This window comes from Leptodactylus fuscus, chromosome 3, assembly GCF_031893055.1.
Source record: "Leptodactylus fuscus isolate aLepFus1 chromosome 3, aLepFus1.hap2, whole genome shotgun sequence".
Lineage (NCBI taxonomy): Eukaryota > Metazoa > Chordata > Amphibia > Anura > Leptodactylidae > Leptodactylus > Leptodactylus fuscus.
Genome location: NC_134267.1, coordinates 215,606,625 through 215,620,138, shown reverse-complemented (window position 1 = coordinate 215,620,138; position 13,514 = coordinate 215,606,625). Strand labels below are relative to the sequence as shown.

Genomic DNA, 13,514 nt, shown 5'->3' with positions numbered 1-13,514 from the left:
TCGTGTCACCTGATCTACCATGGTCACTTAGGTTTCCATTGTTTGGAATTGCTTTAATAAAATCTCTCTTCTTTCCTACAGCTCCAGCTTATTACTTGCAGCAGCTCCTCTGGTACAGGTAGGTCCTCGCCTTGTACTATGACAGTAATGCAGTATGTAAGAGGGCTCCCTTAAAGGGTCACCTGCAAAACAGTTATTGTGTGTTAAATCACGTTTTGTTAGTGGGTCTCCTATTTATTTATTTTTTTAAAACACCTTTTTATGTGAATTAATTGATTTTTAATTTTCTATGTCAAGATTTTAATAATGTACTGTATCATACAATTTTCACTTTGGCCGTTAAGCCTAACACTAGACTAATGGTTCTTAACCTTGTTTGAGGTACCGAACCCACCAGTTTCATATGCACATTCACCGAACCCTTCTTTAGTGATAAATCAAATATGATTTTTTTCCAAATTCAAGACATAGGTATATGATTTTTTATTGGTACACAAAATGAACCTTGCATAGGGCCTAGGGTTAAGAACCACTGCACTAGACACTTACCAATTTTGCACTGCACCGACATCAAATCGCAGCTACTCGTATTTTGGACCAGAACCTGAGGCGGCCTCTGATCCAAAAATCCCCGTGTGAACTTACCCTAAGAGTTACTGGGTCCTAGAGGCCTCTCTACAATTCAGATTAGGGCTCGTTCACATCTGCGTTCATGGGTCCTTATTGCAGGTTTCCGTTTCCTGCATAAAACAGATGCAGGAGACGGAAGCCTGCAGGAGACTTTCTCACCCATTCATTTGAATGGGTGAGAAAGCTGTCCGGCCGTGCGCGGCAGTGAGCGTTTTGCGCTCTCCGCCGCAAAACCGGGTTTTATAATCCGGACACAGAGTCGGACATGCACTACTCTGTGTCCGGATAAAAAAATCCGGTTTCGCGGCGGAGAGCCTAAAACGCTCACCGCCGCGCACGGCCAGACCCGGTCTATGGTTTCCGTCTTCTGCCATGCAGAAGACGGAAACCATAGAACGGAGACCCCAGACGCAGGTGTGAACCCAGCGTTAGGAGCAGTGATGTAAGGAGGAATGGCTGGGCCCCAAGGCAAACATTTGACATGGGGCCTCCCAACCGTTCAAAGCAGCTGATCGGCAGGGTGCTGGAAGTCGGACCCTCACCAATCTAGAATTGATGGCCTATCTTAAGGAGTGGCCATCAATTTTAATAACCCGCTTTAGGAATTTAGGATAACCAGGCATGCCTTTTGTATTACACCCATGGATGTCAACGGGGTTCTCCTGTGGAGGCGCTGCAGGAATATTGAACACTGGCTTCCAGGTTATAGCTGATCACTAGAGGTCTTGCCTTAGGACACTCTCTATGATCGGTGTATATGTGGCCCCCTGAAGCCAAAAACAAGAAGTTTCCTTATTAAACCCCTCTTTATGTGGTTTGTGTTTGCTATTATCCGATCCTACGATGGAGCAGCTGTGCATGAAGACGGACGCCACCGCGGCCACCCATCTTGCAGGAAACGAGAGACAGAAGACACGTTTATGGACTGGTATCTGTTAATGCGCCCATTCTGACTTTACGCCGTCTACAAATACTGTGGACGTTCTCGGCCCACCACCACCACCAGCCAAATCCGCCTCAGTAATAATTGATAGCAAACGAGCCAGTCTTCTCCTTTACGAGATAAACACTAAGTGTAATATAAAAGCTATTTAAAAAACAATTGCGGCATTGAAATATTAAAATTTCCCTCCTTGTAAAACTTTTTACTGCCCTATTATCTATGAACACAAAACTCTCAATCTCCACATAAAGATGTCAGCCGGATTCATGGCTGATGTTATGGAGCCATCAATGCGGTGTCCCGGGCAGAACGCTGCAAGCTTTTAGCCTGAGATTAAGCAGCCGACGTTCAGCGAGTCCTTGTTCTGGATCTGAAGTATTAATGTTTCCATGGTAAAAGTATAGCATGAATTTCATGGGGTGCTACGTTGAAGAGAAGGTTTTTTAGGCAGTTTTTTCATCATTTCGATTAATTAGGAGTCAAATTTCACTTGAAGGGAGTCTGTCACCAGGATGAAGCCTATGTAACCAGCAATACAGCCTATATACACACCAGAATGTAACGCCTTTTCTCCATGAAAACTCGTGTCTGATTATTCATTTACTTCGGAATATGCAAATGAGCAGTCTGGAGCACAGAGGGCGACTCTGTTGCCCTAAAGTGTTATACTCCACACTGCTCTGCTTCGTCCTTCTTTCCCACTCCCTTCCTTGAGTGACAGAGCGAGGAATCTAAACTGAAACCTCACCTGGTTTTCATGTCTGTGCCCGAGTATGTAAGGTATTGCAGCTTGGAGCAACAGAGCCACCATCGGTGCTGCAGATTGCTCATTTGCATATTATGAAGTAATTGAATATCTCAGCAACGCAGGCGAGAATTTTCATGGGGGGAAAACGCGTTGCATTCAGGTGAGCTGGACCTATCTAAGTCACCTTGCTCACAGGCTTCCATTAAGAATAAGTGTAGCAGCCGAGGCTAGCCACCCTACTGACAGACTCCCTTTAAAGAGGACCTTTCATCAGATTGGGCACAGGCAGTTCTATATACTGCTGGAAAGCCGACAGTGCACTGAATTCAGCGCACTATATGCTTTCCTGATCTGTGCCGCGGGTAAAGAGCTATCGGTAACACTACCGTAGCTCTTCACCTTCAGAAGGGCGTTCCTGACAGTCTGCCAGGAACGACGTCCTTCTCTACCGCAGTGCCTATAGCGCTGTACTGTGTGAGCGGGGAGGAACGCCCCCTCCCCTCCTGATAATACTCGTCTATGGACGAGCACTGTGAGCAGAGGGAGGGGGCGTTCCTCCACGCTCACACTGTACAGCGCGATAGGCGCTGCTGTGGAGAAGGACGTACCTGGCAGACTGTCAGGAACGCCCTTCTGACTGTGAAGAGCTGCAGTACCGGGACCGTAAGCTCTTTATCCGGGGCACAGATGAATTCAGCGTACTGTCTGCTTTCCAGCAGTATATAGAACTGCCTGTGCCCACATTTAGCAGCTGAGGCTAGCCAACCTACTGACAGACTCCCTTTAAGAATGCGCCTACATGTAGCAGCCGAGGTTAGTCTGAAGACTGGTCCAACATGCAGTGTTTACTCGATTTTCAGATTGACTTATAAAGAGGATCTGTCACTGTATCTAACGTCTCTATTTTCCAAGGCTGGTTTCACACTGTCGTTGAGAGTCTCTTTAAAAAATGGACGCCAACAGATGTTAACGTGTCTGTTTTAGTGTGGACCAGATAAAAAATGTAGCAAAAATGGACATAAATTCATCTATTGAGGTCTATTATGATATACAGATTTGGAGTGCTTACAGATTTAGCGTAGCTGATACTTTTATTTTTTCTATAATGTAATTTAGTAATGTCGGCATATTTTCCATTTTATTTTTTTCAATGTTTTCATTGGTAGTTACTAGAGTTAATTTCTCTTCCCCTCTCACAGCCCAGCTAAATTCAGTCTTCCACTCGGCCTCATTCGTCTAGTCAACAAGCAGATCAACTGGCAGCTGGTTCTGACAAGGTAAGAACGGACCTGGGATCTTAATATTTTATGATATAGGTGCATGTATAGGCCACAGTCCAGCAAAACCATTGTCTGACAAGTCTGCACACTTTTCCCTTCATCATATAACCCTATATATCACAGAGCTCAGCTTCTCTCCTCTATTATATAACCCTATATATCACAGAGCTCAGCTTCTCTCCTCCATCATATAACCCTATATATCACAGAGCTCAGCTTCTCTTCTCTATCCTATAACCCTATATATCACAGAGCTCAGCTTCTCTCCCTCTATCATATAAGCCTATATATCACAGAGCTCAGCTTCTCTCCTCTATCATATAACCCTATATATCACAGAGCTCAGCTTCTCTCCTCTATCATATAACCCTATATATCACAGGGCTCAGCTTCTCTCATTTGAATGGGATTGAAAAGTGTCCGGCCGTGAGCGCCGGTGAGCGTTTTATGCTCTCCGTGGTGAAACCGTTTTTTTAAATCCGGACACAGAGTCGGACATGCAGTACTCTGTGTCCGGTTTAAAAAAAAAAAAACGCGGAGAGCTCAAAACGCTCACCGGCGCTCACAGCCGGAATCGGCATGACAGGTTTCCGTTTTCTGCATGCAGAAGACGGAAACCTGAGAACCGAATCCGGGCGCTGGTGTGAACCTAGCGTTAGTATTTTTCTTGTGTACCAAGGGTGACCAGGAATTAGGTGACATTGTAAGGTGTCCGGGCAGTGTTGGCAGCGGCAAAACAGGCAATTGGTTTGGTATTGCTGAATTTATTTCATTTTAAAGGGGTTGTCCCATCACAAGGATCCTATGTATACTGCTTGTTAATGTGAATGTAAGACTTTTCCTAAATTCATTGCTTCAGCAAAACTGCTTTGTTTGGCTGCTATATTACTTTATTCATTTTTTTGGGACACATCCCTTGACTTATCTGGTCATAAGTCAAGTGATGTATCTGCTGCTCTGAGGGGGGAGGGAGGAGGGGATAAGTGCACGGGAGCGAGCCTGGGGGGGGGGGCTAGTTTACCCTTTGGGGGGAAGGGGCTGCCAATACAGACCGGCATCCGCTGTAATAGAGAGGCGGATTCTGGGGAGGGTTAGACATCAGCACAGATGCCTGCAACATCGCTATGCTTCTGCCCTGCATGAAGCCAGGAGCTGCTATTCCAGAGGGGGGCGGAAGGGGGGGGGGGGGCGGGGGGCGGAGCGGAATAACAGCATCGCTTCTGCCACTGCTGGCTTCATGCAGGGCAGGAGCATAGCGATGTTGCAGGCATCTGTGCCGGCGTCTGTGCATCTGTGCCGGCGTCTACACTCCCCGGCATCCGCCTCTCTATTGCAGCGGATGCCGGGTCTGTATTCACATATGCAAAGCCAAGCGGCGAGATGCCGCTGGCCCTGCGTGCACGCTCGTAGACCAGTCTAGCCTTCACAATGCGAATACAGACCCGGTATCCGCTGTAATAGAGGCGGATGTTGGGTCTGTATTCACATTGTGAAGGCTTGACTGGTCTACGAGCGTGCACGCAGGGCCAGCGGCATCTCGCCGCTTGGCTTTGCATATGTGACCCCGCCCACCAATGACGCAACAAAGCCGGAAGAAAGAAGATTTTACAACAACGAAGACTGGTGAGTATGTGACGTGGGACAACCCCTTTAACCCATTTTGAGCTGCTTATCAAAAATTTTTATCCATCGGACATCCCCTTTAATGCGTTTCTACGAAGTTTTTGGGTGAGAAGATTCATGACTAATGCAGCAGATGAAGCGGGGCTAGACATGACGCATTTCCATAATTGTAGCATTTCATAACTCTTAATAGCACAGTAATCATTCCGCTGTTTTCTTCTCACTTTTCTCGCAGTAACGGTAAGCTTTTGGCAGCGGTTCAGGACCAGTGCGTGGAAATTAGGTGAGAGACTAATTGTGTTTAATTATCATGAGATTTATGGACAGGTACTTAATAATTGTTAAGCCCTGTACACATTGCTGACCATGGCATACAACGTAGGGGGCTAGAAAACTTTTTGCTTATTTTTTATACAGGTTTTGAACAATATTGTTTTACGAATAACAGGTTTTCAGGTCTTTGTTAAAGGGGTTGTCCGTGATAAATACAAATTAACTCCTAAACCCCCCGCTTAACTTCTAAAGATGTATAATTACCCATATACCCACGTGACCGCCCCAGGGACACTTTCTGATAATCTAGTGATGTTCCATTTCACAGCTTCCGAAACAGAATGTCACCAGTACTCTTCCCCCCACCTCCTCCAAACTCCATCAATACTTACCAGCTTTCCTGTCTGGGAACGGCTCCTCCCCTTTCTCTCTCTTCAAGCGCTTGCGCAGTCTGGAGGAGGCTGCGTGACATGCGCAGTAGAGATGGCAGTCCATCTCTTCTGGGCAGGCCTCAAAGATACTTAGAGTCTGTTCACAGCGACTCAAGCCTGCTCACATTGAAGAGGAAAGGAGGAGCTGTCTCCCAGAGCGTAAGCTATGTAGGTATGATTCAATGGGGCAGGGGAAGGGGGGTCTTAGTAGTGTGTGAGATAGCTTAGTTAGGGAGACAAGGGGGAGGGGTGGACGCTAGTAGTGGGTGTGATAGCTTAGCTAGGGAGTTGGGGGGGGGGGGGGTGTAACAGAGTTAGAGAGGGGAAAGACAGCAGTAACAGGGAGATAATTTCCTGCTATGTAGTACTAACACCATGTAAACAAATTCAGAAGATACCAGGAGCTCCTACCCAGAAATCACTCAAAACACTGCTAAAAGTATATGGGTGTACTTTTAACCCATTAAAGGGATTCTATCATTAAAATGCAATTTTTTTTTCCCCTAACACATAGGAGTAGCCTTAAGAAAGGTTATTCTTCTCCACGCCGCCATTCGGTAGAAATCCCGGTTTTCGTCTGTTTTCAAATTAGTTCTCTCGCAGCACTGGGAGTGTTCCTAATGCTGCGCGAGAACTCTCCAGTGCCGCCTCTATCTTCGCCTGGAACGGCCTCTCTCCGTGTCTTCTTCCAGCGCTGGGTTCAAAATTCTAGGCATACGCAGTCAGCTCTGCCATCAGGCCTCGGGCAGAGCCGACTGCGCCTACCGCAGCTGCCCTGTGGCTGCTTATACAGTAAACTAGTGTAAGCGGCCATTTTCTTGTTGGCTGCTTACACAGTTAGCTGGGGTAAGCGCCCCCCAAGAAAATGGCTGTGGGCATGCGCAGTTGGCTCTGTTTTGCACCTAGAAGTTTGAAGCCAGTGCTGAAAGAAGACACGTGAAGAGGACATTCCAGAAGAAGATGGAGGCGGCGCTGGAGATTTCTCTCGTAGCATTGGGGACGCCCCCAGTACTATTTGAGTGCTGAGGACCGCCCCCAGTGCTGCGAGAGAACTCATTTGCATACAGAAGAAAACTGGATTTTCCACCGAACGGCGGCGCAGAGAAGACATCTAAAGGTAGGAGAAGAATAGCCTTTCTTAAGGCTATTCCTATGTGTTAGTGAGAAAAAAACGGTATCCAATGATAGGATCCCTTTAAGGCTTTACTTGTGTTGAGTGTTCAACATATATGTTGTGGAAACTCTCTCAATGTAGATTATGAAAATATCTACAGGTTATGTTGGCCATGACGCATGGTATACATCGGGGTGTGCTTTTTGTGCGTATTAGAAACTGTTCATTCTGAATGTGCAACGTAAACAGAAATAAGTTTTACTTTGCAAACCCAAAGCATTTTAGATGTTTGTGAAATTCTTATGTTTGTTATGGAATATGGAATATATTCACCTGATATTGTTAATTTATTATTAATAATACATTTTATTTATATAGAGCCGACATATCCTGCAGCACTTTACAATTTGTAGTCCAAGTCTATGTGTACTATTACTATCTATGTCCTATCTATCTATCCATCCATCCATCCATCCATCCATCCATCCATCCATCCATCTATCCATCCATCCATCCACACACACTTCCATACGCATACCCTACACACAAATGGGGTTCGCAGACTGTGTATAGACATATTTGTTACGGATCTACGAACAGTATATTGATATATACTTATATCTCTTTCTATAGAGACGCTGTATATAGATACATAACAAATATCTCTGTAAACAGTGTGTGCACCACTTCTCTTAAGGTACCTGTATAAAGTTATCACTTTTCTTCCTCATTGCCTTGACTCTGGGACCCCTCCGAACCTGAGAATGAAGGGGCTGCAGATCTGGTGTACTTCTCCTTCCATTGCACCATTTTTCCCACCTGTTGTGCAAGAAATGACAACATGTCCCCATTGAATAAATGTGGTCAGCAGCAGTTGTGTGCACAGTTGGCTGGCAGGGGGCGCTGTCATGCAGGGAATTCTTAGTACTACATTAATACGGCCTTATTATTAGGATCAGTGGTGGTCCCAGAGGTCAGACCCCCACTAGTCATAGCCGTAACATATCCTAGCAATATGCTATTGCTGTATGAGATGGAAATACCTCTTTAATTCAGTTTAGTTTTTTATACAAATAGATAAATCGAGGGGAAATGTATGAAAAGTATTGGCCATGGAAATCAATTGGATTTTTAAAAAATTTTCTTAAAAACCTGACATCTGATTGGATGTTCTGGGCAACCGCTTTGCATTTGTTTTGCAGCATTGCCCCTGTCCCCCTTCCCATTTGCGAGGTAACACCAACAGACTGATTTGCATTAGGACTGCACATGTAAGATAAGAAATGTAGGATTTTCTGCACAGAGTTTATTCCCTCCATTTTTTTTTCTGGCTAGACTCCCAAGTTTTATTCATCGGTCTCTTCCTAACACTGATGGGTACATATCTCGGGTGTACGTTTGCAAAAATCCATCACTCTCTTCTAGTTATCAAGATTTAATTTCCCTTTTGTATTCTGTTTCTTGCGCAACCCAGGTCTGCAAAAGATGACTTTGGCTCGGTTATAGGAAAATGTCAAGGTGAGTGATTATAGAGAATATACATGCTGGGCTCAATCTTTTCCTCTCATTTTTATACATGCAGCATAAAATAAATCCTCCTGTTTAAAGGAACACACTGGGAAAAACGGATATTACGTGATGCCTATTGCAGGGCCTGAGGGGGCAGAACATGACACAAGGGTTCTACTAAAAATAATACAATAACATAATATACCTTAGACCAGTGATTTTCAACCTTTTTTGAGCCGCGGCACACTTTTTACACTTAAAAAATCCCGGGGGCACACCACCAACCAAAATGGCACAAAATGACACTAAAAGAGTACATATTATACATATAGTTAATAATATAGATTCTAAATGGTTGATTCTTTGGTTGAAATAAACTGCAGCAAAATCTGGAACAAAAATGCTGCGTTTATGCAACGTGGGGCCTCAGCCTTAGGCCTCCTGCATACAAGTGGCACGCATGTGGTTTTCACTGATATAAACATTAAAAATTAATTGACAGGGCCACAAATGCAGACAGATATAGGGTATATATAGGACAGATATAGGGTAGGTATAGGACAGATATAGGGTAGTAAAGGATAGAGTCCCTCAGGGTCAAAACCCAATCAGGCGTGGAGGTATAAGGGAAAGTGCACACAAAACCAATGATCAGCTTTTAAACTTCCAATAGGTTTATTCTTTAAAATACAAGCACAACGCGTTTCGGGCTATCCGCCCTTCCTCAGGTGCAATTAAAACTGATATCCAGCTGCCCAGCTGTTCATTCAGCTTCCTCCCAGCTCTGCAAACAAGGCTTAAATGAAACGTAATAGGGTAGGTATAGGACAGATATAGGGTAGGTATAGGACAGATATAGGGTAGGTATAGGACAGATATAGGGTACGTATAGGACAGATATAGGGTACGTATAGGACAGATATAGGGTACGTATAGGACAGATATAGGGTACGTATAGGACCTGCTCTATAATTTTCAGCTCTTCAATTTGGCCCAGATACACAGCCACAAAAAGAATGGCTGTATATATGGGTCTTTAGAAATGTATAGGTCTGTACTTTTATCCACAGTTGTGTATAAAAAGTCTGGTCATGTATAATACAGGTTACAACTCAATGTGCCTCATATTAATAGCAGTGAACCCCATCATGTCCCTCACATTAACCCCCTGTGTGCTTTACATAAGGGATACTGATATGTGAGACTTATGGAGGTAATAATTAAGTAAATATCTTCATTATATAGTACCCCCATATGTCACACATGTTATTAACTCTTATGTGATCCACACAGGGGTTAATATGAGGGACATGATGGGGTTAATTGCTATTAATGTGAGGCACATGGAGTTACTAAAACTAAAGTAATAACCCCAAATGCCTGACATTCATAAGAATAGTTACTAACCTGGTGTTTTTTTTTTTTACTTTCACTTTGTTCAGCTTCCTCTCCTCCTCTCCTATTCAGGGCTGCAGACGGCAGGAGCTCCTCCTCATGTGTAGCAGCAGGTCCAGGGAGCCCTTATCCTGTGCAGTGAGAGGCTCATCTCTGATTGGTGCGCAGGGAGAGAAGGGGGCGTGTCCTACACCTCAGCTCTAGCAGAGCAGTGAAGGGACGCTCTGTCTACATTTACAAATACTCGAACGTCGGGGACTGGCTGCTGTGCCAGCAAAATAGATCTCCCGTGCCAATCTTGGCACGCGTTTGGGGAACTTTCCCCGCGGCACACCTGACCATGTGTCCCGGCACACTAGTGTGCTGCGGCACACTGGTTGAAAATCACTGCTCTAGACAGCCAGACATTATTCTGCTCTATACGGAAACACAAGACGTTGTATACAGATGGCTATCCTGCATACAAAGGACAGGATAGAAGTAGGAATTACCCACCTAGATGTCAAGGCTTATGGGATCTGTTTTAGGTCAGTTAATAGTTACGTACGTTCCTCTTGTACTGGGTGTTTTGAACTCTTAAAGGGGTGTACCAGCGAGAAATACAGGGATCATAAGAACAGTAGACCGCCACTTTATATAACCCGTATGAGAATTATGGAATAATGGGGTGTGTGACTCCCTGTTTGCCAAAAAAAACAAAACTAATGGACCTATCATCAATAAGTGATTTGTGGGGTTTCAACACCCGGCACCCCTACAGATCAGTTATTTGAAGAGGCCACTGTGTTTGGGTTAGCACTGTGATCTCTTCACCAAGCACAGCAAATACCTTGCATAGAGGCTGTGCTTAATATTGCAGCTCAGCCCCATTCACTTAAATGGGGCTGAGACTATTATGTAATATAAGTGATGAATGTGACATCATCAGCATAGGCAAGATACTTACTGTGGTGTTTGTGAATGACGTGGCCTCTTTAGGCAGCTGATCTGTGGGTGTCCTGGCTGCCAGAGCCCCACCGATCTCATATCGGTGACCTAAACGCTGGTCATCAGTATGTAAGATCCAGAATACTCCTTTAATCAAAGTAATTTTTTTTTTTTGCAGTTCCTAAAGACCCCAACCCTCAGTGGAGACGCGTGGCATGGAGTCATGACTGCACCTTGGTGGCTTATGCAGAGAGCACCGGCACCGTCCGTCTGTTTGATCTCATGGGGAGTGAACTTTTCGTCATCCCTCCAGTACGTTCATATTATTTTTATTCTTTGAATTAACAGATATACCAACTTTTTCTTTAATTTTTTTATAATACAATAAGTTGATGAATCTTAACTCCTATTGGCGTGGGATAGACGTCCCCAAAGGAATTCATGATCAAGGGATCGTAACTGCACAAACATCGGATCCGCAGTGTCTGATCCTCGCCGGAGAACAATATGTGGCAAAGTTTCATTTATGAGAGAGGGAAAACAAAAGATGAAAGCTGCCTGTTCTCTTTCAAGGCTCAGAACAGAAGTAAATGCAAAAGCCCCGTCTTTTTATGTGGATTTTTTTCTCTTTTGCCAGAAGTTAGACTGAAAGTATATGAAAGAGGGCACGGATAGGCATCGAAGAGCACAGTGTGTATCCCAATTGTCGCCCTGTGGATTTATATGGCCTCAAGTGAAGGGGATTCTCTGGGATTTAGTAATCGGTGGTGATAGGGGGCAGGATATATAGTCTATGTTAGGCGGAGTTCACACAGACTTTTCTGGTCAGGAATCCGCCTCAAAATCCTCCTCCAAAAAATGTCTCACTGTACAGTCCTATGTAACCCCCTTTTTTTTTTTTTTTCCCGCTAGCGGATTCTCTGCTAGAAAAGAAGAAGCGACATGTCCATTCTTCAGGTGTTTTCCGCCTGAAAAAATCAATGCAAGTCAATGGTAGGCGGAAAAACTACTAGATTTTTTCTGAGGCATTTCCTGAGACGTTTTTTGACCAAAACCGCCTCAAAAAATGCCAGGCAGATTTTCTGCCTCCCATTGACTTGTTTCAAAAAACGCCTCTGGAATTTTCCTGAGTGGCTTTTTCTTGACCAAAAAACTCAGTGTGAACTCAGCCTGAGGGTCCATTCATATGGAGGAAAATGGTGAGGAATTTGCTGTGGAATTTACCACACTGAAAAAAAAGGCTCCCATTGATTTCAATGGGTTCTGCTAGCTTTTTTTCCCCACTAGTCTTCTTTCAGCGGTGGCTTCAAACTTCTAGGCCTCGGGCAGCTGACTACGCATGCCCGCCGGCCACAAGAAAATGGCCGCTTACTATTCTTGTGGCCGGCAGGCATGCACAGTTGACTTTGCCCTAGGCCTGAGGCCTACATGTTTGAAGCCACCACCGGGACAAGATGCAAAGAGAGCCTGTTCCTGAAGAAGATGGAGGCGGCACTGGAGAGTTCTCTCGCAGCATTGGGGACACCCCCAGTGCTGCGAGAGATCTCATTTGCATACTGACGAAAACCGGGATTTCTACAGAACGGCGGGGCGGAGAAGACATCTAAAGGTAGGAGATGAATAGCCTTTCTTAAGGCTATTCCTACGTGTTAGGGACAAAAAAATTTGAGCTTTAATTATAGGATCCCTTTAAAACAAATGCTTTAGGTGTTTATCTACTAAACTGTTATATGCATGGGATATAAGTGAGATACAGAGTGTACAAGTAATACAGCCTTAAAACTGCAGTGTGCGAACATGACCTTTGGCTAGCTCACCCGTTGTACGAGTTGTAGTATTTTACCATAGTGGGTAGATGTGTTAGGGGAATGGAAAGTTGTAAAATTTCCATCCATGAAGTACATTGTGATTTCTGCTATATGGTTTCGGTTGGACGCAGGACACCCCCATCGATCAGCTGTTCTCAATAGCCGATATACTCCTGCTCCATTCTTTGTACATCAGAGGCTGAGATCTGATAGTCTCTAATGCTTAGAAGAGGTCGTCAATAATTTTTCCCAGCAACGCTTTTAAGACACCAGAATTGCGGCAAATATTTTATTTTTTGGATTTTTTCATCTGTTTTTAGTATAGTTTTTTTTTCTCCCAGCATTAAAAAACACTTGTGACCTCCATGGGACTGGATGTGCACGAATATACTTTGTCATGTGGTACTGTATCCGGCCTACGTAACTGTTGTATAACTTGTCACATCTGTAGACATTTAATGGAGAAGTCTAGAATATATATGGGGTGTCTCACTTTGGCATGAAGGCTCTGCAGTACCCTATAGATGACAGCAATCTGGAACAAGACATTCTGCACAAACCCTTATTAATTTAAGGAGGACCTGCCATCTCCCCGATACCCCTGGATTAATAAATACATGTATTCCTTATATAATTAAAATTCTAATGCACCTTTTCTTCATAATCTCTACCTTGTGTTGTTCCTCCTTGAAATCTTGGTGTTACCATTCCGCTTGTCAGAGGGGTGTGTCTTTACACAGTCTAATACGGTCCTTCCTGATTGGACTTTGTCGCAGTGTGCAGTCACGCGCCTGACTGGTAACACCCAGTTTACAGTTTAGTCAGGAGGAGTC

At 44.4% G+C, this 13,514-nt stretch overlaps 1 protein-coding gene across 2 annotated transcripts in view; it reads left to right on the top strand.

The window, feature by feature from the left end:
* NBAS (NBAS subunit of NRZ tethering complex) overlaps positions 1–13,514 on the top strand; it is a 498,058-nt gene that overhangs the window by 11,562 nt on the left and 472,982 nt on the right. For both annotated transcript variants that reach the window (XM_075269168.1, XM_075269167.1), the window contains exons 3-7: positions 82–118; positions 3,521–3,598; positions 5,460–5,507; positions 8,517–8,560; positions 11,052–11,185. In XM_075269168.1, the coding sequence (XP_075125269.1) occupies positions 82–118; positions 3,521–3,598; positions 5,460–5,507; positions 8,517–8,560; positions 11,052–11,185 (341 nt within the window). The remainder of the gene's footprint in view (positions 1–81; positions 119–3,520; positions 3,599–5,459; positions 5,508–8,516; positions 8,561–11,051; positions 11,186–13,514) is intronic.